This window comes from Peromyscus maniculatus, chromosome 1 (assembly GCF_049852395.1).
Source record: "Peromyscus maniculatus bairdii isolate BWxNUB_F1_BW_parent chromosome 1, HU_Pman_BW_mat_3.1, whole genome shotgun sequence".
NCBI lineage: Eukaryota > Metazoa > Chordata > Mammalia > Rodentia > Cricetidae > Peromyscus > Peromyscus maniculatus.
This window is the reverse complement of record NC_134852.1, coordinates 200,371,778-200,395,733: the sequence shown is the minus strand read 5'-3', so window position 1 is coordinate 200,395,733 and position 23,956 is coordinate 200,371,778. Positions and strand designations below refer to the sequence as shown.

At 43.6% G+C, this 23,956-nt stretch overlaps 1 protein-coding gene across 2 annotated transcripts in view; it reads left to right on the top strand.

The window, feature by feature from the left end:
- The window catches only part of Cfap43 (cilia and flagella associated protein 43), a 97,000-nt gene that overhangs the window by 54,370 nt on the left and 18,674 nt on the right, over positions 1–23,956 (top strand). For both annotated transcript variants that reach the window (XM_042265037.2, XM_042265032.2), the window contains exons 13-27: positions 637–777; positions 2,044–2,216; positions 3,763–3,912; positions 6,592–6,722; positions 8,346–8,505; positions 10,428–10,514; positions 11,788–11,865; positions 13,428–13,553; positions 15,138–15,242; positions 16,361–16,477; positions 17,746–17,973; positions 19,461–19,667; positions 21,206–21,295; positions 21,530–21,610; positions 22,433–22,558. In XM_042265037.2, coding sequence (XP_042120971.1) covers positions 637–777; positions 2,044–2,216; positions 3,763–3,912; positions 6,592–6,722; positions 8,346–8,505; positions 10,428–10,514; positions 11,788–11,865; positions 13,428–13,553; positions 15,138–15,242; positions 16,361–16,477; positions 17,746–17,973; positions 19,461–19,667; positions 21,206–21,295; positions 21,530–21,610; positions 22,433–22,558 — 2,000 coding nt within the window. The remainder of the gene's footprint in view (positions 1–636; positions 778–2,043; positions 2,217–3,762; positions 3,913–6,591; positions 6,723–8,345; positions 8,506–10,427; positions 10,515–11,787; positions 11,866–13,427; positions 13,554–15,137; positions 15,243–16,360; positions 16,478–17,745; positions 17,974–19,460; positions 19,668–21,205; positions 21,296–21,529; positions 21,611–22,432; positions 22,559–23,956) is intronic.

Here is a 23,956-nt window from a genome sequence, read left to right as displayed (position 1 = left end):
TGCTGGGAGGAAGAAACTGGCTGTGCTGTCTGTGCAGTGTTGGGTGAGAGGTAAACGTGGCATGGCACAGGTTTAATGAGCAGGATTTCCCAAGGGTCAAATTCAGAATCAGATGCATTTCCACCTCACATGCAATAATGCCAAGAACACCCGTATGTGAGGCTGCCTAGTGCAGGAGCCCTGCAACTGGGGGGCACAGCTGTTCAAAGAGCCAGGACATAGACACACAGGCTACAGATGAGAGGAACAAAGATGGCAGACACCGGAAGGCACCCCGGTAGACACAAGCAGGACTAAATCCACCTGGCTGGAAAATGCAATTCAGGTATCTAATCAGAAAAACACCCTATCAGTTCATCACAAATGTCCCGTAACTCCTGCTTAAATGTCATTGTAGAAATCAAGTAATAAAATTTGCTACTAGGGATTGAGTGAAGAATAGTGTCTCTATTTTGACACACAAAAATACAACTTGGTGTGTGTGTGTGTGTGTGTGTGTGTGTGTGTGTGTGTGTGTGTGTGTGTGTACAAAATATTAAATATTAACAAAAGACCATGTTGAGAACTGGGGGAAAGTAGAATCTCTTATATCTTAATTAGAATAATGCAAGAGTCTTCAAACCCATTCCCTTTCAGAGACGAGCAAAGACATTCTGCAGATATCCACGGTGTCTCTCCCGGTGTCAGACGTGGTAGACGTGCTGGTGCTGTCCTCGCTTAGGGAAGTAGGAAGAAGCAGGCTGGAACTCTTCAGCCTGCCTATCATGTTATCAAAAGGTGACGCAAAACAAGCAGCCCGCCTCCTTCTGCCCGGCCCAGATGAGTTGCTATAGTTGTTTCCTAGTTCCTTTTGGGTTGGTGTTCTTCTGGCAAGGAGGTAACGTGGCTGCCCTCTGCCAGTCTTTAAAAATGAAAACTGGCCGGGCGGTGGTGGCGCACGCCTTTAATCCCAGCACTTGGGAGGCAGAGCCAGGTGGATCTCTGTGAGTTCGAGGCCAGCCTGGTCTCCAAAGCGAGTTCCAGGAAAGGCGCAAAGCTACACAGAGAAACCCTGTCTCGAAAAACCAAAAAAAAAAAAAAAAATGAAAACTGGACGAGGAGGCAGGAAAGGGAGCTAAGCAGTGTGAAAGGTGGACTTTCTTCCATGCCTCAGGACTCAGGAATGTTTGTTTGATTTTTATTTTTAATGAGAGAAAAGAAACAAGAACAGCTGCCATGCTATGTTGATCTGTCATTTAGTGATGGCTCCTATTCTGCAGTTTTGAATATTCACAGTTAATTCAGATGCTTTACAGTGGAGTTACCTAGAATTAGAAAACCAGCTCACTGGATTAAAAGGCATGAGGAAACAGATACTCTTTTTATCTCGGATGACAAATTTATCTAGCTAGAAATTTTGCAAATATAGAATTACAGAAAACAAGAAGAAAAACCTCAAAGTACTTTTATGTTTTAACTAAGAATCTACCAAAAAAAAAAAAAAAAAAGCCAGGCATGGTGGCCCAGCCTTTCATTCAAGCTCTTTGGAAGCAGGGGAAGGAAGGAGGGCTAACGTCTGTAATCTCAGCACTCAGGAGGCTGAGGCAGGAGGATTGTTGCAAGCTTGAGGCCAATAACACTTTTATCAAAAAAAAATCAAGAAAAAAAATCTTGGTATTATCATGCTTATTTTAATGTTAATTTTTAAGATAACTTATGAAATGAAAGGCTGTAAAATACAGTTTACTGACTATCAGTGTTAAGTATCTCTGGTTGAGGTAAATTATTTTAACATTTTTTTTTTTTTTTATCACCAAATGGCCTCTCACCTATTAGTCAAATGTTTAACCTTTTTTGGTGCCTGTCCTGGATCTCACTCTGTAGACCAGGCTGGCCTCGAACTCACAGAGATCCGCCTGGCTCTGCCTCCTGAGTGCTGGGATTAAAGGCGTGCGCCACCACTGCCTAGCTGCTTAACTTTTTATTTTGCTTTCATAACTGTTCCTGCGATTTCCAGAGTGAGATCTCAGGCTCAGTGAGCTCTGCTCTTCTCCTCCTCTTTAGCTCCTCCTATCTTTTCGGACGAAAGAGGAAGACTGAAGGATGACTTCATTCACAAGTTCCTGTATGAGGTGGAGCACTTCCTGTCCTCGGCTGTGCTGGGCTTTGAAAGCGACAAGATCTACGGCTTCTGCAGCCAGGTGCCATACATCTGTAGCTATCTGCTTCCCGAAAAGGTACACCAGACTCCAGAGATCCTCTTGGCTGCCTTAGCAGACTAATAATTTCAACCAGCAAATGGCTTTATTACAGTAGCAGCATCGCCTTCAATCAGATGCACCGGAGTTTTGCTGGTTAATCCATCCCAAATACAATTGAGTGACCACACACTTATACCGCAGGCAGCATTCTTGTCAGATAAACATGCAAGTGATAGAGTATTTATTTAGTGCCTTACAAATATCTGACATTAAATCTCTTCCATAGATACCAGAGGCTGTAAGGTAGGTCATTTTCAGTGACATTTTATACCCGGGTCCTAAGTGAAATTGCACAAAATAATTCAACTATGTTTCTGTCGTGTTACTTCCTCTCTTCAAACTGCTTCCGTTCTGGGGCACCTCCTGCTGCGCATCCCAGCCCAGCGTCTTGCTTACTGCCTTTGACCGCTCAGCATCCCCCACTGATGCCTGTCTTCAGATCCCTGGGAAGAGACTACCCCATGCTTCTCTAAATTATCTTTACCTTCTCTCAGTTCTTCTCTCTCGGTGTAGCTGGTATTAGACATAGAAATTAAGAAAAAGAAGAGCTGGTTTGTGGTAACGGAAGATTTGAGGAAACTGTTGCGGAAGAAGCAATATTTATGTTAGACTTTGATTTGGGTGTGGAAAAATAACATGTGCACCCTGAGGAAGGTCATGGCTGAAGCGTGGAGAAGGGGATACACGGGACACATAGTGAGGACATTGACAACTTGTATTTTGATTTGTGTGTGATGGTATTTAAAAATGATGATGGCTGAATAGGGAGCCTGCATGGGACCAACGTAGGCCCTCTGCATGTGGGTGACAGTTATGTGGCTTGGTCTGTTTGAGGGGCCCCTGACAGAAGGACCAGGATCTGTCCCTGGCACATGAGCTGGCTTTTTGGAACCTATTCCCTATGGTGGGACACCTCGCTCAGCCTTGATGTGTGGGGTTGGGACACGACTTGGTCCTGCCTCAGCTTGATATACCATGCTTGGTTGACATCCATGGGAGGCCTTACTCTTTCTGAGGAGAGGATGGGGAGAGTGTAGAAAGGAGATGGAGTGGGAGGAACAGGGGGAGAGGAAGGAGGGGAAACTGTGGTTGGTATGTAAAATAAATTTTTAAAAAATTTAATAATAAAAAAGTAAAAAATGATGGCTGAAAACAAAGACCCTCAGGGTAGGCTTGGGCCCTTAATGGCAGAATCATGTATGAAGAAGCCATTCCTGGCCTGGGATGTAGATTTGTGGTTAAGAGTACTTGCTTATTATGCCTAGGAGCCTGGGTTCCATCCCAGTATCTAAATAAATAAATAAAATATGCTTCTTGGTCAGCAAAACCAGCTTTTATTTGTAGAGACACAATTAATTCATGGAATAAACACAGAGTATGCCTACTCTGTCCCATACAGACTTATTTCCAAGGACAGCATTCTCAGACAAGAACCTGACCACTTATGTAACGCACACCTACAAAGCCAAAGACGCCAGTGGCCTGATCTTTGTCATATGTTGTTCTTTGCTTTGATTCACAGGACCACACTGGCGTTTGTATACTTAAGCCACACCAGAAAGTCCAAAGCAAACAGTATGGCTCTGGAATGATCTGTATGTCTTCACATGGATTATGGCTCCTGACCGTAGCTAAATGTGGATTTGTCTTTATCCGAGATATTTTCAGTCTGGTAAATTTTAAAAAGAATATCTAATCAGGGAGGGGTGGTGGTGTTAGAGGTTGCTCAGTGGTTAAGGACATTTGTTGCTCTTGCAGAGGACTCAGGTTCTGTTTCCAGCATCCATTTGGTGGCTTACAACCAGTTCCGAGGGGTCCAGTACCCTCTCCTGGCTTCCATGGGCACCAGGCACACCTATGGTGCACATACGTACATGCAGACAAAACACTCACACACATAAAATGAAAATAAATCTTTTAAAGAATCCTATAAAAAAATATATGGGGTAGGGGCCAGAGAGATGGCTCCCTGGTTGAGAACTCTTCCAGGGGACCCATGTTTGGTTCCGGCAGCTGGGCTGAGTGGCTCACAACTGCCTGTAACTGTCTCAGGGGTATCCTATGCCCTGGCATCCAGCATCACCTACACCCCTGTGCACATATTCACACACATCCATAATTAAATAGGAATAGTTTCTACAGTGTGGGCCATGCACGTGGATCTCAGGCAGGAACAAAACCCTTAGAAGAGGAATCAGAACTTCCTTAAGAAAACTGACCCTTTTTTTTTGACTCACTGAGCGTATCAGTGATTTGTAATACAGTCGGCCTGCCGCTCTAAAGGAGGGAGGCCCAGCTGCCACACTGAGACCCGCACACACGGGGCATGGGCAGGGCAAGGCAGGTGAGCTCCTGCCCAGCTTCCTACCAGCAAGCTGTTCCTCAGAAACTTACTGAGGGGCTCTGAACTCCCAGTGCCCTGCGGTGAAGTTAGGGAACCTGCTCCCTGCCTGCTAAAGGCTCAAGGGAAGGAAACTGCTTTGAAAATGATGTGCTTGGCGGGGATGCTCCTCTGGCCTGGAGGGCCTTGGCTTATTGTTGCCATCCTCCTCAACTCTTCAAAGATGCTGGAAGAGCAGAAGGCGGCAGGGAGACCCTTGTCTGAGTCCGCCAACACTAGCATCTGATGTCCACTACCCGAAGACTCTGAGAAACTGAGAATGGTTGCTCTTCCCTAGAAGGTCAAGCATGCCTTCTAGGTTGGCGACTACATTGTACAGTCTGCCTGTGTGATTTAATTTGCTCAATGATTCTTACCCAGTTTTCCATCCCTCTCCTCCACACACTGGAAATATCATAACTACCCATGCAACAGCACTCCCCCACACGTCCACAGATACCTGTGTCCCTGGTTGGGCACATGGCAATTTCTTTACTTCTCCTTTAGAAGGAAGCAAATGTGGACAAACTCAATACTGTTCTATGGGAGAATCATGACTCTGTTAGGGACTGGGTTTCCTCTCTTCTTGGTGTGTGAGATATGTGAATGTTGATGTTCACTGTGGGGTGCAGGCCTGCACAGGCCACTGTGGAGTAGAAAGGTCAGAGCACAAGCTTCCCTTGAGGAGACGGCCTTCACTTTGTTCTTCACTGCTGTCAAAGCCCTGCTAGCTAGCCCACAAGCTTCGGGAGTTTTCATGGGCATGTGCTGAGAAACGGATGCCTGCGTTGCTTCCTCTGGTCTTTATGTGGGTTCAGGGGATTCGATCTTGGGCTGTGAAGCTTGCCCTGCAAGTGCTGTACACCCTGAGCCGTCTCTGCAGGCCTAGAGGTTGCTTTTAAGTGAATGATTCACAAACTCTGCTGCACCATCTGAAGCTGGTGCAGCTGACAGTGGTACAAGACCCTCACAGATGGAGTTACTCATGGAGGCGTGGCCGCTAAAGCAAGAAAAAACCCTAAGTTTCATGCACAGAACACTAGGTAAATAAATGACATAGGGTAAAAAATCAATACACAGGTAAAACATGGACTACCAGGCAGGCTTGAGACAGAATAGGGAGAGTCTTGTGTAACAATACGGAAAAATTCCCAAGAAATGTTGATTGTTAAATACAAAAGCAAGGTACCTAATATATATGTATATATTTTTCTATCATTTGTGTGAAAAAAAAAACTCCATGTTTTCATACACTTTTTTCTGAAAGGCTCTTGGTGGTCTTGTATTCATAGCTTTTGAGGAAAATGCTGGGCCGTGGAGTCAGAAGAGCTTCTGTGCCAGCCTCCCTGATAGTTTTTTACTTTAATCTATTTGGATGTATTGTCAGTTCAAAAAGGAACATCGAAAGATGTCGGGCCTGAGTACCAGAACAGCATCCATTGGCTTTTACTAAAAGAGCTTAACCTGTTGTCCTGTGTAGGACACGTAATGGCAGTGTATGTGTTTGGATTGCTTAATTGGTTTAATTAGCATACCCCAAGGCATGTTTTCTTCCTTCTGTGAGTTTCTCATCACATTTTCCCATCACACTCAACCTCTTTAAACAAAACAGATCCTGCCTGATTCATGATTCATGAATCCTGCCTAATTTTGCTCACTTAAGGTCCCTCCCCTAACTCCATAGCCCTCAGCGAGTACACTGGCAGAGTGTCTGACCGCCTGCTGCAAGCCACTGGTTCTGATCCCAGTCCTTCCACATCACACAAAGTATTGGAAATATAAATTAATATTGGCTTCAACTAGAGGTCTTAAGTGCTGTGTATTATCAAGAACTACCTCTGTAGCAACTAAAATGTCATTGGAATTACAAAAAAAAATTGCCCATAAGCAAAAGTGTATGTGACCATGTTAGAAAAAAATGCTGGAGAATTGCATTTATCATTTCTCCATTTTATTCCTAAAACCATTGAGGAAGTATTTGCTCGGTGTCGAAGTCATTCTCATCAGGGGCATGGTATTCAGTGCATCAGAATGTCAATGGATGGACAACACATCCTGGTGAATGGGAGAGATGACGGCACCCTTGTCTACCTCAAATGGAAGTACGTATAACACACAGTAAGCAATGTTACATGGTATAGTGTTTTAAATTCAGAAGGCCAGAGATCTGAGAGGAGAGGGCACACCGTGCTTGCTGTAGGAGCCATGTAGAAAGCCCCAGGGTGGTTAAAGATGCTGAGGAAGAAACATGGCTAGAGCTCTCATTTCCAAAAGAAGGATCTAGAAGGATAGACTGAGCTGGGATGGGTAAGATCATCAAGTTCTGTGCATAGGGGCAACTTCTTGTTGTAGGAACTTGACCCTGAGGCTCTTAGTAGCTGAGAAACAATTGTCCTAGGTGTGAGAACTCCCCTCCCCAAGGAGTTGTCCAGAGTAAAGAGAAACTTGCATCTTTTTAAATAACTCGTAACATGCCCTTTACAGTCGATGAATAAACAGTGTCTTGGGCAGCAGCAAACAAGTGTAGGAGCTCTGTTTAGAAAAGGAAGGCCATCTGAACTCCACACTAAACAAAGTCCTGAACCTTGGTCCAGGTCTTGCAAGCCTTGTGACCCAGAGGCATTCGATGATACCTCTAAGTCAGTGGTTCTCAACCCCTGGGTCATACCAGATATCCCGCACATCGATTATCTACATTATGATTCATAACAGTAACACAATTACAGTTATGAAGTAACGACAAAATAATTTTGTGGTTGGAAGTCATCACAATGTAAAGAACTGTATTAAAGTCTCACAGCATTAGCAAGGTTGAGACTCACAGTGTTGCTCAAGGTTGATAGTCTGCAGCTTCTGTGAACTTGTTGGAAATCCGTATATGGGTACCACCCCCTCTGCCAGCCTCAGAGTGTCACATCCGTCCTAGTTGGCCTTTCTGTTGCCCTGACAAATGCCACGACCAGAAGAAACTTGGGGATGAGAAGGTTTATTTCAGCTTACAGGTTAGTAATGTGACATTGGGGGAAGCCAAGGCAGAAGCTCAAGGTAGGAGCTTGAAGTAGAAACCTCAGGACTACACTGCTTGCTGGATAGAGTTACATAAGCTCCCCTGGCTTGTTTATACAGCACAGACCCACCTACTAAGGGATGGTGTAGTTCACTGTGTGCTGGGCCCTGTTACATCAGCAATCGAGATAATGTCCAGGAGACGTGATCCAGGTTAATGGAGGCCAGGTTAATGGAGGCAGTTCAACTGATGGCCCCTTTTCCTAAGTGACAATAAAAACCAACCAGCAGAGTAAAGAGGCCCAGGAATGTGTTTTCCCAAGCCCTCCCAGTTATATTAGCATGAAGGTTGAGATGCCCTGGTGTGTGGCATGGAAATAACCTTTTGGGGTAGGCTGTGAGGGATAGATCCAATAATGAGATCACATATATGTTGAAGCCTGGTGCATTCTGGGGGCTCAGGTACAGCTGTGGTTCTTCTGTGTGGCTCTTCCATTTTTGGGTGAGGGTACAGGACAACATAAGGAGAGACCACCCAAGAAGGGTTAGGAGCCTGTGGAGAACTCCCCCATGTTTCTTTGTGTGTTCTTCTGGAAATAACACTGCTAAATGTGACTATTTTAAGCAAATTTTATGGTTATGTTCTATCTCTCTCTCTCTCTCTCTCTCTCTCTCTCTCTCTCTCTCTCTCTCTCTCTCTCTCTCTCTCTCTCTCTTAGGCGGCTTGGACCAAACTTAGCAAGTGATATCTTGGAATACTACCAGCAACTAACAGCCACTTTGAACAACACAATGGAAAGAGAGAATGAATATTTAGCTGCATCAGGAGGACTTTCCAAACATGTGGAGCAAGAGGAGGAGGAGCCGGCTGAATCCAGTGTAGCTAGCTTGCTTTCTCCCTCTATAAATAACACGGGGGTTTTCGGTTTAGAGTTTTCTTTAAGCACTTATTTAATGCTATTTCTTCGTACCCAGATGTTCAGTGATTTTTCAACTAGAGTATAAGCTACATCTGATAGAAAATTCAGCTTTTCTTAAAATGATCACAAATATTATATCTCAAATTTCGCTTAGACTGTAAGATCTGTGTTTGCTCAAAAAAAAAATGTTTTTTTTTTTTACCAACATTGGTGTCTGGGCAGAGCAGTACTTGTGCCTTTATCATAGTCATGGTTTAGAAAGTGGCTAGAAAACAGTGTTTGTTCGCTTCTTCAACAAATGCTTTTTTTTTTTTTTTTTTTTTTTGGTTTTTCGAGACAGGGTTTCTCTGTGTAGCTTTGCGCCTTTCCTGGGACTCACTTGGTAGTCCAGGCTGGCCTCGAACTCACAGAGATCCACCTGGCTCTGCCTCCCGAGTGCTGGGATTAAAGGCGTGCGCCACCACCGCCCGGCAACAAATGCTTTTTAAAATAAAATAAAAATCACTTTATCATCTAGCGAGCTTGAGGAAATCACTGCCATAGCTATCTGCGCTCACACTCTGTACACCTCGCTGACTTTCACAGTTAGAATGGGCGTTCAGACGCAATGACGCTTTGCTTAGGGTGTTTTTTACACTTTCACTGCCAATTATGGGCTGGTTGGTTTTTGTTTGTTTTGTTTTTGTTTTTATTTCTAAGACAAAGTCTTATTACATAGCATTGGCTGGCATGGAACTCACTTATTTGCAGGCCAACCTCAAACTCAGAGATCGACCTGCCTCTGCCTATTATATTTTTAAATATGGATCCACAAAAGGAGAATTATCACAACTGAGTAGAAAGTGGTTCAACAAATAACTATTGGGTACCTACAAAGTGTTAGTCTAAGACAGACACAACCATGATGGAGAAGAAATTTTTTTTTTTCTGATGTTCCATTCCAATGGGGCTGCTGGTGCTCAGAGATACAGTTACATAAGCAAACAGCTGATTAGTGAACAAGTGCTATCCATGAGAGAAGAATGGTCCATACAGCATACAGCTCTCCATACAATCAGACATAAAGAGGGCGCCCCCTTGCGAAGAGGAGGGGCCAGAGAACTCGTGACAGAGGGACAAGGAGCTTGGTATGCGATGTGTGGGGACCAGCAACACATAACGCAGAGACTTACTAGTTATGAATGCTCAGCCCAGCACAGACACATTTCTTGCTAGCTCTTTTAACTTAAATGAACCTGTTTCTCTTTATCTATTTTTTGCCTTGGGACTTTTTACCTTTCTTCCTTCTGTATATCTTTCCTGCTATTTCTCTGTCTGCCTGTCTGGCAGCTGCCTGGCTTCTGGCCACAGGCGTGTCCCCTTCTTCCTCCCCATTCCCTTTTCTCTTTTTCTTGATCTCTGATTTCTCCTATTTATTCTCCATGCCCGCCAGCCCCCTCCTCCACCTATCCTTTCTCCTGCCTATCTATTGGCGGTTCAGCTTTTTATTAGACCAATCAGGTGCCTTAGGCAGTCAAGGTGAAACAAATGCAACCCATCTTTACATAGTTAAACAAATACAGCACAAACAAGTGTAACATATCGTTACATCATTAAACAAATGCAGCATAAACAAATGTAACACCCCTTTACACAGTTAAATATTCCACAGCAGAAACAAATGTAACACATCTTTACATAGTTGAAGTAATTTCCACAGCAATAAGTCTTTAGAACATCTTTATTTCCATGGTGGCAGAGGTGTGAGGATTAAAGACTTTGTCTAGGCAGGCACATGTCTGGAGTTATTTTTAAATGAGACAAGTGCAAAGGGATTCAGTGAAGTAGGGTGAGAAAATTGGATGGTTTTTAAGAACTATCTGTGTGCTTCTAATCTCTCAGAAAAAGTTGAGCTTGGATTCATCACAAGAGGAATTAGGCATCAATCCTAACAAGGAAATTTCCTGGATCCAACAAAAAAGGGAAGAGGTATGTATGTATGTATGTGTGTATGTATGTATGTATGTATGTATTTGTTTACTTGTTTATTTGAGACAGGGTTTCTGTGTAGCTCTGGCTGTCCTGGAAACCACTTTGTAGACCAGGCTTGGCCTCAGACTCACAGAGATCCACCTGCCTCTGCCTCCTGAGTGCTGGGACTAAAGTGCACTACTATGCCCAGCCTATGGAAATGTATTTATAAAGCATGAGATGGGTTTGAATTAACACTCTGTGATGTGCCAACTGTATTCTGTTTCTATGGAAACCTAGGGGAAAGTTAGAATGTTATGTGAGACACTCCTTGTGGTGCATTGCGTTGTACAAATGACTTTCCTAAAAGCAAATACACATCTAAGCCACAGCGAGTTCCAGGACGGCCAGGGCTACACAGAGAAACCCTGTCTTGAAAAACCAAAAAGAAAAAATATGTATATACTTGACCTGAAATCCAACAAAAGTATCCAGGAAAGCCAAAGCTAAGAAGAACCCATGAAACTCCAGTTTTGTGTTTTGAGGAATGTTGTCTTAAAGGGGTGGATGGGACCAGAAAGGCTGCTGTGGCTGAGGACATCACAAACAGCAGGCTGAAGGCAGTGTCTGGATCCAGTCTCACCCAAGTTCAGGCCGAAGAACACGCTAGCCTAGTTTTCCTTTGTCAGTTATTCACTATTTGATTTCCTCTACTTACTTCAGATTTGTATGACTGACACCAGTTTGAAGTTGATTCAGTGGTCATTTACAAATACCATTAGATGTAAGCAAGGAATCGCAGGAATGTGACTTCAGAGTTTGTTTGTCTTCTGTTTTTCTTCAATGCATATTTATGTGTTGGCTCGTGTGCATATGTGCATGCATGTGAAACTCAAAGTTGATGTCAGAAATATTCTCCATCACTCTTCCACTTCCTCACTGAAGCAGGGTCTCAATCAAACTTGGAGTTTGCCAATATGGTTAGTGTTGCTATCTAGCTTGCTCTGGGATTCTGCCTTCTGAGGCTGGAATTATAGGTGGGCTGTCAGACCCATCTGGCATTTATGTGTGTTTTGGGGGATCCAAACTTTGGTTCTCACAATTGTGCGGCAAGTCTTTACTGGCTGAGCCATGCCTCCCCTGCCCCATGTATTTTAGATTGTAGTCTTTGCAAATGTTCTATTTCAGTTTTAAAGAAGTGCTACCTATGCATGTATGTATCAAAGTAACTCGTCGTCTCTCCCCGTCATCCTCTCTTGCCTTATTAAGTGAAGTGCTTGTTCCATTTCAGGCCATCAAAAACGAGGTCAAAATGTTTTCACAGAAGAGAAAAGAGATCAAAAGAGGGATCAAGGAGCTTTCTAGAATTGTAAGTGTCATAGTTGCATGTACTGAAATGCATCAGCCTTCCATCAAATACTACATATGGCTGCATGCACTGAAGTGCATCAGCCTTCCATCAAATGTTACATATGGCTGCATGCACTGAAGTGCATCAGCCTTCCATCAAAGTTACATATGGTTGCATGCACTGAAGTGCATCAGCCTTCCATCAAAAGTTGCATATGGTTGCATGCACTGAAATGCATCAGCCTTCCATCAAATACTACATATGGCTGCATGCACTGAAGTGCATCAGCCTTCCATCAAATGTTACATATGGCTGCATGCACTGAAGTGCATCAGCCTTCCATCAAATGTTACATATGGCTGCATGCACTGAAGTGCCTCAGCCTTCCATCAAAGTTACATATGGCTGCATGCACTGAAGTACATCAGCCTTCCATCAAAAGTTGCATATGGTTGCATGCACTGAAGTGCATCAGCCTTCCATCAAATATTACATAAGGCTGCATGCACTGAAATGCATCAGCCTTCTATCAAAAATTACATTTTCATCTTACTTGGTTTCACACGATATGAGGATCTAAACTCCTGAGGTTTCCAGGGTGTTCTAAGAGGATCAAAACTCAGCTGTATCACAATCTAATGTTGAACAGTGGGGTCCTGTGGAGGCCCCCAGAGGTTTCCTAGTGAGATCTGAGCTTGCTTCACACAGCAGGGCTGCATTAGAGGATTGCTTGACCATGTGTATGGTTACTAGGTGACTTGACACTTCTTTCTCAAAACATATTTTGTGAACATCTGCTTTGCTATTTGAATTTTAAGACCCGTTTGTGACTGTCTTGGTTACTTTTCTGTTGCTATGATAAAATACCCTGACAAAGCAGCTGAAGGTCGGGAGGGCTTATTTGAGTTCACAGTTCAAGGTGCTTGGTGGGGAAGCTGAGGAGGAAGGAGCTTGAAGCTGCTGGTCACATGATGTCTGTCTGCACTCAGGAAGATGAGAACAAGGGATGCTTGCTTAATTCCTCTATTTATGTCCACAATAAAAAGAATTCCCACTTAATCTGGGGACCAGGCAGTTTATGTTTTGTTTTGTTTTGTTTTGTTTTGTTTTGTTTTGTTTTGTTTTGTTTTGTTTTGTTTTTGTTTAGAAGCCCATGTGTTACTTCAACAAGCTTTATCCGTTTAGATCCTTTAATAAATAAGCAATTAAGTTTCCCAATTTTTCCTTTTGATTCAGTTCAGGACCCAAACCCAGAGAAGAGCCACTGACTTTCACGGAGAATCTTCCTACCTCAATTAACCTAACCAATGCAATTCTCTATAGCCATTTCCCGAAGCAAAGAACCTCCTGACCTGTTTGACCAGAGACTTGTCTCCTCGGTGAATCTGCTCCACCACAGTGACAAATCATTGTTGTTGTTATTAGATGAATGAATTTCTAAGTATCAAACCTAAAACTTTAATAACCACAATATGCCTAGAATCAAACTCTTTATTCCATAGTATGTTTAGAGAAATACAACACTTATTTTATTGTTCAACTCTTTATCTGCCAACACCCTTTCTTATTTCAAACTTCAGATTATGAGTATGATGGAAGAAAATGAAAAGGTGGAGCCGATCGCAAAATTAGAGCAACAGGAATTCTGCCTGGACCTCGAGGAGCTGGAAAGACTTCACGATGAAAGCGAGGAAGAGGTAGCAAAGGTAGGAAGGTGCCTCCCTGAAGCCCCAAAATGACATGAAACACATAAAATGATGCCGAGAAAGGCTCTTCCCGTGTTAGCTTCCCCAAACTCTGGTCTTTGGAAGCAATACCAGCCCTGGATTTAGCTCTCCTGAAGAGAATGACTAACAGCTGGCGGCATAAACCCGCCTAGTTATCAGCACACTTGGGAGCAAAATATGAGTCCATGAGAGAAGAGGTGGGACCCTGAGTCGGGGGTCTCAGTGACCTTAGGGCTCTAGTCAGCCCCAGCCACCGGGGTCCCCCAGTAGAGGAAGACACAAAGCCCGGTCACCACCCCGGACGGACACTGAATCTGAAGGAGTTGACGGAAGAGCCTGCAGGTGGGTAGAGGCTAGAAGACAGCTGGTGTGTCAAGGACAACTGTGTCAGCCATTGACTCGGTGGATCAGAACTAAAAAAGAAATGAAATGAAAATCAGACAAAGTCATTTGATTAGAAAACAAAATAAATAAAAAAAGAATGTGAAAAAAGTAATCTGAGAGATTATTCTTAACCGGTTTGTAAATAATCCTGCCACCAAAGTGAAATGCCAGGAAGTGGTTAGAGAGGAGCCTAAGGAACAGGGACTGCTGCACTTCACACACACACACACACACACACACACACACACACACACACACACACACACGCACACGCACGCGCGCATTTGAGCAGTCTGACATAGGGACACTTAATTGCTTATCTATTCAGGAATATCAGCAGATAAAGCCAACTGAAGTTATACATATGCTTATAAGTTTTTAAAATAAATAATCTAGTTCCCTAGATAAGTGGGTATTCTTTTTATTGTAAACATAAATAATAGAGGAATTAAGTAAACACTTCCAGACACAGGCCATGAACTGGCCCTTCGATATGTCTTGACCAGAATGAAGCACTGCATATCCTCCTACATCACATACAAGTATGGATTCCAGTCTTCTTTTGATTAAACAGGAAGACGGGACTGGGAAGACTTAAAAACAAACAAAATTGGGAGTAGCTGCCTGTCCCTGTAATCCTAGCACTGGGAAGGCTGGGGTAGGAAGTCCCTGAAACTCGACAGACCAGCAACCTAGTTTACCTGGAGAGCCCCAGGGCAGTGAGCAATCCTGTCTCAAAAGACAAGGTGTCCTGAGAAGCGACACCTGAGCTTGTCCTTTAGCATGTGCATACACACGCATGTGCATGTTTCTACACGTGCACTTAACTCCCCCAGGTCTGTCTAGACCAGTCATCCTGCTTTCATTACCCCCAGGAGGTCTGTCCACACAACCCTTTTTGTTCATGGGTGCGATCTGGCCACCCTTACAGGCATTTGTGTTGACACGTCAGTCTTCAAGGCAGGGAATCTAAGCCTTGATCCAAGCCTTAGGAAGCATTCTCAAAATAAGTCTGTGCGACTCAAAAGTTCACCACAGCATAGGGCAGCTGAAGGTGTGGGGGAAATCCTATAAAAAACGCTCCCACTAAGTGGACAGCTCTGACTAGTTAGTGAGCTGATAACATATTTTTTCCTTAAGGGGCTATATTTTCACTTGTATCTTTTCCCTTTCTCCAAGATAAGAAAAGAAGTGGAGATGCATAACTTAGCCAAGAGCTACTTAACTGAGCTCATCAGGGAAGAGTGCTGGAATTCCATGGCTGTGAAGGGCCGAGCCCTAAAGGTAACAAATAGATGTACAACCCCAGGCATAGAATCCCCACCAATGAGAATTTTCATTAAAAGGAAGGAAGGAAGGAAGGAAGGAAAAGGAAGGAAGGAAGGAAGGAAGGAAGGAAGGAAGGAAGGAAGGAAGGAAGGAAGGAAGGAAGGAAGAAAGGAAGGAAATTTATCACGTAACTTTTTTAAAAAGTAAAGAAAATCCACACAACAGAGCATCCAGAGCAGGCTTGTTACCCCCACCCCCACCCCCACACCCCTGCCGCCCTGAATTCCACAGACATGTGGCTTTCCTTTAAGTCATCCATCCCTCTGCTCAGTCTCACACGCTTCGAAGACAGTGCATTTCCAGGTTACTCTTAGAACCTTTTCCTCTGTCCTCTGTGATGCCCCGCGCGCGTATCCTCCTCTTAATGCCTTCCACCACAAAAGGCTGTCTAACTCAAGTTCCACGTAGGTTAAAAGGCAGACAAAACACCGCTCACATTTCTACCTCCCTTACCTTCCTGTGCTGTAACCAGCCACTCCTCTACCTCTTCGTGTAGGGTACACATAGAGTAATCAGACATCTCCGTCTATGCTTAGGTCCTTAAATGGCTACTAACAGCACCACTCCCCTCCTTCAAATAGGCCTTTCCCTAACCATCCCCATTTGGGTGACCATGTTTACAGCCGCTGTGCATTCCTGTGATTGGGTAGCACACGTGGCGCCTGTGGAGGTGGACGATGCTTTGTTGACAAGGCTGTCGTATGTACTGATGGGTGTTTGCACCCTCCTTGGCCTCTATCTGCTAACAGGGACATCTTCATACTACCATAGCAGCAATAGAAAAGGTCTCAAGACACTCCCAAAATTTCCAGGAGAGAAGGGGGATGTGGAGAAAGTTGTTGAGAATCACTGTCCTAGAAAGAATCCCTTCAGAAAAGCATGCTGTCTTATGAAAGGTTATGACCATTAGAACAGCATCACATGGCTTTGTTTTAAGGGTTTCCAGGGTCAATTTCACTTATTGTGTAATAACCTCTGGATTGATTTGGATGGGAGGGAACGGCCCCTAGGCTTCCCTGATGCCCACAAGTATCGTAGAAAATGAACCTATCTCATCTCCATCTCCACCCAAGTGCTTTCATATCCCCTATGTGGTTGAGAACTTCCCCATGAAAGAGCGCACAGAAGAAGAGCTGCAGCAGTTGAAGAGAGTCGTGCAGCAAAAGAAGACTGAGGCGGAGTGTCTTAAGGTACCACTTTAACCACATGTGTGTACTTACGTATATGATGTCATTTATTAAGGGTCCCTGTGCTGGCTAGTTTTACATCAACTTGACTCAAGCTGGGGTCTTCGGAATTGAAGGAACCTCAATTGAGAAAATGCCTCCATAAGATCGGGCTGTAGAACATTTTTCTTAATTAGTGATGGATGTGGGAGAGCTCAGCCCGTTGTGGGTGGTGCCTTCCCTGGGCTGGTGGCCTGAGGTTCCATAATAAAGCAAGCTGAGCACACTAGTAAGCAGCACCCCTCGGCGGCCTCTGCATCAGCTCCTGCCTCCATGTTCTTTCCTTACTTTCTTCAGTAATTGAGCAGTGATGTGGAAGTGTAAGCCAAATAAACTCTTTCCTCCCCAAGATGCTTTTGTCTTGGTGTTTGATCATGGCAACAGAAACCCTCACTAGGAGAGTCCCCATCACATGGATTCATGCTGAGATTAAATTAATACTAAGTTTGCATATAATGTATATTTATATTTCTTGCTAATGTATAGACTATATCCTCATAAATTTATAATCCTATTTACAAATAATAAAAAATGGAGTCTATATCCTATATGTCGATTAGTCTTAAAGTATGAGAATTTGCTTGTTTTAAAATGTGACTTGAGTGCTGTTCCCATCCTGCTCAGAGGTTGTCTGGGTCTACAATCTCTTCTTTGTCCTTCCTTACATAGCAGCCATGCTTTATAGTCATTGACCAAAGATGAAACTGAATCTATGTCAATGGAATTTATGGTTTTCCTAAAGCAATCCCAGCTACAATTTCTAAACCAGAGTCTCCATCAAAGCAGTAAAAAGTGTCCCTTTGGCATAACTTAGTTTGGGCCGGAACTTTGCACCACCTTTTTCTGAAGCACAAAATGAAGGCATACCTAAATCAACTTACACTCTCTAATCCCATGTGAACAAGTTCCTTGATAAAATATGAGAAGATATATTTTTCGAGTTTAAGTACCAAGAAAGACTCAGAATATTTACAAGCAGGTATCATCCTGACACAAAAACGTAAATACTGTGTACTAGCAAGGGTCGCTTTTATTTTTTTGATTTACAGTGAATGAGTTTCTGAAGCTTTAATCTCTTCTGCAGTCATTTCAGCATCCATCACATTGAGCCAAATTGTTGGCAAGACAATCTAACCTCTTAAAATGCTTGCTGAAAAAATTAAATCACCTGAAAATTGCCCTTTATGGAATTCTGATAACATGACCTCCATGTCACTCCCCCCTATCCTTAGCTACGAAAGGAAATCGTAGAGGTCCAGTCAGCCACTTTGATTAAAAAGCATCATGAAGAGGATGATGAAGAAGAAGAGGATGAAGAAAAGACAGTAAAAGACACCAGTCTGCCCAATTACCTACTTGGTAGTTTGAGCCCTGATTTTGGGGCAGATACCTCTTTGTTGACGAACCAATTGGAACTTCATTCCAGAGAGGAGAAAATCAATCAAATTATATTACTAAAAGTGAGTGAATTTTTTTTTTATTAAAAAAAACTCTGACGTTGCCCCACAAGGTGCCTTTCAAGGGCTCACAATGAAGCATAGAGTAGTCAAGTGATATCTCTATAAAGCTTGAGGAATACATGGATGACTAGCATCCAAGTCTTACAGACAGAGCTTGTATGCAGAGATACTCCCACCCATTCTAACTGGACTTGATGATGCCAAGTTTTCTAGGGAATGCTTTTCCTTAACTGGTTCAACAGACGTTCTTATTAGAAATTTGGCTGGCTCAAAGAAATGCTTAAATTCCGTGTGTCCAGTAACTCATGCATCACTCGGAATCTTGTGAGGTCAGGATATGATTGCTCATCTGTCTGCTTGACTTAGAGAAATACAATGGCCTCAAAATAAGCATGAGGCTCCTCTGGCTGTAAGCTCGCACTCCTTGGCTTCTGCCGAATGAGTCGGCCTCAGAACACACCTGGAACGGAGAAGATGCTAATGAATATTTTTTTAATCAACAGCCAAGACTGTAGATGGTTTGAAATTCCATTCGCTATTCCCATTCTTAAAAGTTCTTCAGCCGTGTCTGCAGTTTGTGTTCCTATTTCCGTGTCACTCAGGCCTTGCTTCCCATCCTTTTCTTCTCCTCCTCCTCTTCTAACCCACAGCACATCTGTTTATCTACACACAGAACTGTTTAGTCACCTCTGATAGGCTTCTGGTCCTCTTCCTTGTTGCCGTGTATCTATAAGGAGGTCAATTGAGCCCAAAATACCTCCGGTGCCAGGTGTTAAATTCATTTCTAGCATACTTTAATGATTTCCTCTTTAGTGGGAGAAGCTAATGGACCAGACTATGGCTTAACATAAACCAGAGTTAGAGTCAGAGTTGCCACTTTGGGTTGAACCTTTAGCACTTGAGTTGAGTTGGGGCAATCCACTCGGATCCTGCTGCCACCATGGCTATTGGCTGACCTAGCTGCCTAACTCACGTTCCCCCTTCTATTTGAAAATGACTCAACTCTACATAGGAAGCATCCAGGCACAGCAGTCCTTCCCTGGGAGACTCTCCAAACACCATTGCTTCCTTTCTCCACATCTCCTCCATCGAGTTTCCAAGGAAGAAGTGCTGAGTTCTGTACATTGCTTTATAAAATGTTATGGTAGACTTTTGAGGACATGCAAAAGAGTAGAATTGTCCAATAAGCTTCCAAGTGCCCATCAGTACTTCCCAGCAGCCCTGCATGTTGAATTGTAACACAGCTCACATTACAGGAGAGAGGTGGTTAGGGTGTAAATCTTGCTGCTGCCTTAATCCAAACCCAGCTAGCTAGCACTGTAGATTATTAAACCTAGAAATGACTCACTATAAGCACCAGTCTGGGAAGATGACGTTGACCTTCCTAAATGATAATTTCTAGAATGATCTTAGAGGTGTATATGGAATTGTGTTACTAGGAAAAACGTAAGATATGATGTATCTTCAGTAACTTATTGTTATTTCAGGATATCATTTACAAAGTAAAAAAGGCTTTCAATAGTGAATTTGATGCTGCCTATAAACAAAAAGAGTTTGAAATTGCACGCGTAAGAGAAAAGAATGTCAGAATTGAAGAAATTATTTCAGACCTGGAACTGGAAGAAAGAGTCTGGCAACCAGTGTTTGAAGACTGTGAGCAGCCAGAAAGAGCTCTTGTTGTGGAAGATGATGAGGTACAGGCCAGCCATCTTATCCCTCCCCGTGTCTCAGGAGGTCTTCCCAGCTCTGGTTGTCCATCCTCTTGTCTGCGCTATTATTGGAAGCTGCTGCTTTAGGTAGCACTTAGTTACAGGGAACAAATGCAGGCAGTGTAGCCACAGCATCAGAAAGGATTCTTTTATGAATCCCATGGATTCGGCGATGATCTAAACATCCAACCTAGGGGGAGCAGGAGCCCAGGGCGGGAATGTTGTGGGGTCTTCAGAGTTAGCTTGTGTCTCTGTGCAAATTTTCCACTTTGCGTCTCTTTCACTGAAGAGAACAGCTCATCTCAGTGAGACTCTCCAGGTCCAACTCCAGGTGTGCCTGAGAAGGAGCTCCTTGGCCCAACTCGGGTACAGGTACTTGAAGTAGAACCCCAATAGGCCAGTGAAGCTGATGGAGTTTGGGTAATTATCTTGGTCATTTGAGGCATACAGGCCCAAGGGAGAGGGGACGGATGGATCTTTATTCTTATTGATAATAAAAAGTCAAAGTATTTAGAAAGGACTACATATCATCTTTTTAGAGTTAAAAATACAGAGGAAATACACAAAGGAAACCTCTGACTCATATGAAATAAACTGAAATTATTTGGAGACAAAAGACAATCATGTCTAGAAGTAAGTGACAGTTTTTGCAATCTGGGTTAGAGGCCAGGTACCATCCTAAGTGCCCCAGTAAGACTGGAATACATCTGTGATTATACAAGCTTGATCCCCATTTCACAGATGAAGAAAGTGAGGCACAGAGAAGGTAAGTAGTGTCAGCACAGTCTCCCAGCTCATGGATAAGAGCTGAGAGCTGAACACTGTCCATTGTCACAGTCAGAGGACAGTCGCTTCCCTCCACTGTGCTGTGCTTGTGTGAGACCTGGAGCAAGGTGACAACCAGGACCTCACCCTGTCACTCTCTGAGGTCCCCGGTCATGGCAGTCACTTCTGCAATGTTAGTGAAACCCCAGCTCTGCTTAGCTGTAGCTCAGAGCCGTTGAACACTCGCGAGAACAATTGTTTTGCCACATCTCTGCCGCCCCTGATCTGCCTGGCCCCTGCACAGGCTTCTCACGTCACCAGTGAGAATAAAGCCCACAGGGCCTTTCTCTCACCTCCTCTTTGCCTAGTGAGTTCCCTGTTCTGCCTGCACATTCTGGTTCATGGCTCCTTGACTGCCCAAGGCTCTTAACTCTAAGACCTCTATCTTTTTGGATATGACTTAGGTGATTCTTCTAAACCTCCTACCAGAGGAGACAGTCCCTGAGAGTTAATAGATAAGTGAGGCTCCATTTTTCCAGCATTCTCATTTTAGACCTTCTTCATACCACAGTAAAAAAAAAAAAAAAAAAAAAAAAAAATGGCTGAAAATCTGGAATGTTCCTTTAACTCCCCCTTAATACCATTTAACTTTTCTCAGAATGTGGAAGGAAAATCTGGCTTGATATTTTTTAAGAAACGCAGCAAAAAAGAAAACAAAAAACAAAAAAAAAAAAAACCCACTATACTTTCTCTTTCAGATTTCATTTCAAAAACACATTCCTCCATGGCAATCAGCCAAAACAGAGATGACCATGCCCTTTGGAATGGAGCAATTGCAACAAGCACGGGTATGTGGTTTTGCCCAAATGGTACCTAGAACCTTCTTTCCATCCTTGAAACACACTATGCATTTATCACAGTCCGGAGGTCCCTTGAATCTCAGCTGCTCTCCTTCTGTTCTCTCCCCCATATCACTGTCACTTCCCAAGTCCCAAAGGTAATCATTCTAATGGCAGGCAGGCACCGCCTGACACGTTAACTCTCTGTTTTAAATGCCTTCTCTGATCCTGGTTCTTTCCCAGGCCTCCGATGCAAGGCAAAGAGGCCTCATGGACATGATGGGAGGTGTTCTGGAAGTCAAGAAGGAGGACATCTTGAGAATGGTGAGATATTTTGCTGTCTTTGTGGAAAATGCAATGAGGTAGAAAGAACTACATAAAGTTCATCATTTTTGTTCCCTGAAAAACTCAGTTTTAGAAATCCTACAACCCCAATATTCCCTAACCTAGAAAGATGCCACAGTGGACCAACAACAAATTTGCCTTCTGTTCTCACAAACATTCACCACCACCAGAAGGAGGAGGAGGAAAAGGGGAAGAGGAGGAGGGGGAGGGGGAGGGGGAGGGGGAGGGGGGAGGGGGAGGGGGAGGGGGGAGGGGTAGGGGGAGGGGGGAGGGGGAGGGGGAAGGGGGAGGGGGAGGGGGAGGGGGAGGGGGAGGGGAAGGGGAAGGGGAAGGGGAAGAAGAAGAAGAAGAAAAGAAGAAGAAGAAAAGAAGAAGAAGAAGAAGAAGAAGAAGAAGAAGAAGAAGAAGAAGAAGAAGAAGAAGAAGAAGAAAAGAAGAAGAAATAATGAGCACAAACAAACAAGCATCATGCATGGTGATCTTGCTTCCACCTACAGTTGTTCAAATATACCAGGGACATAACATTCCAGGTCTTCCTGAAGTTCTAGCTACATAAATACCAACACCATCTGAGTTTGTTACTTAAGAGTCTGGGCAACCCTAAAATTATCATCATCCTCTCAGAGTCATAGGAACTAGGAACTCGGTTGTAAGGCTTTCCCACATTCTTCCATCAAAGCATCAGATTACTCCCCTTGATGTTTCCCCTTTTAACTGCCATCTGAGCTGGGAGGTTTTACTGTAGTGCTACACTGATGTGGCTTATAGATGCTAGAGCATGCTTTTTCCTTGTGTCTCCAGGTGATCCCTCAACCGGCTTTCATGGCAAAAGCTGATGCTCTGTGGAGTGAAGAAGAAAGGAAGCAATTCAAAGACTATGAGAAAAAAGTCAAGGAGCTAAATGAAGAGAGAGATAAGTACAGAAAGGTTAGAAGAACAGAAAATTAATGGCATCTCTAGACTCTCTAGGTCAAATTTTTCCTAATGCCTCTAAGAGCTCAAGGATAGTGATTTGGCTTAAAGTCCCTTGAGAACCTAGAGAGGTTGGGATAGAAAAAAAACTGAAGACTGGATACATTTTTTAAAAAAATACATAACATTTTTAAAGTTCTTCTTGATGTCAACACTTTCCACACTGTTACCATTCATTTGATCCTTTGTTCTTCCTCCACATGTTCAAGGAACACCTAGCACATGCAAGACACTACAAGGGATTGTTCCATCTTTTTTTTTTTTTTTTGGTTTTTCGAGACAGGGTTTCTCTGTGTAGCTTTGCGCCTTTCCTGGGACTCACTTGGTAGTCCAGGCTGGCCTGGAACTCACAGAGATCCACCTGGCTCTGCCTCCCAAGTGCTGGGATTAAAGGCGTGCGCCACGACCGCCCGGCAAGTTATTTCTTTATATAACTGCATATACTCCTTTTCCTCTCTCTTCCAAGCCTACATACATTTTTACATGCACTGTAAACCATTTAGAGTTTTATTTTATCTGAATCTGACTTGTTGTGAATCTGTGATCCTTCTCTGACCAGGAGAGATGTTAAAATGCTAAACTGCATGTTTAGGACTGGAGCAGCAGCCTTGTCTGCTCACTCTGCTCACTTCAGCTTTTCAGCATGGTGGAGGTAATTCACCTCCAGCTCTGGGAGCCATGCTCTTGGCTGACTCTGGGAGGCAATGGGTCCATGCCTCCATTCAGCAGTGTGTAACTCAGAAACCTTTTTTTTTTTTTTTTTTTTTTTTTTTTTTTTTTTTTTTTTTTTTTTTTTTTAGCTTTTTAAAAGCTAAATCCACCACACAGCATACTGCATGGCTTGGAGACACCTCTGTGTACTGCAGTGAGAATCCATCATGCTGCGGGTCAAGCCCACATGCCACAAACCCGCCATAGTTTAGCTCAAGCCCTCAGGCTGTGGCTGGCCTGAGAGACACACTAGAAAGCTGTTTTTAGCTCTGTTTTAGAATCTTTTTTTAAGTTCTCTCAAGTTTTAGGTGGCAAGTCAAGCCAAAACGTTGGGCAGCCAAATGTAGCTGGAAGTTTTCCTGTGCCCTGCCCAGTCCTGCAGCCACTCAGACCCAAATAAACATACAGAGGCTTATATCAATTACAAATTGCATGGCCATGGCCTATGGCTCAATTTTCTTGCTAGCTAGTTCTTACAACTAAACTCAGCCATTTCTATTAATCTCTATGTCACCACGTGTTCCATGGCTTTACCTGTGTGCCATTACATGCTGCTCCCTGGACAGCGGGATGGTGTCACTTCCACCTTTGCGTTCCTCTTTTTAATATTTCCCTTGAATTTTCCCATCTGGCTCCATCCTG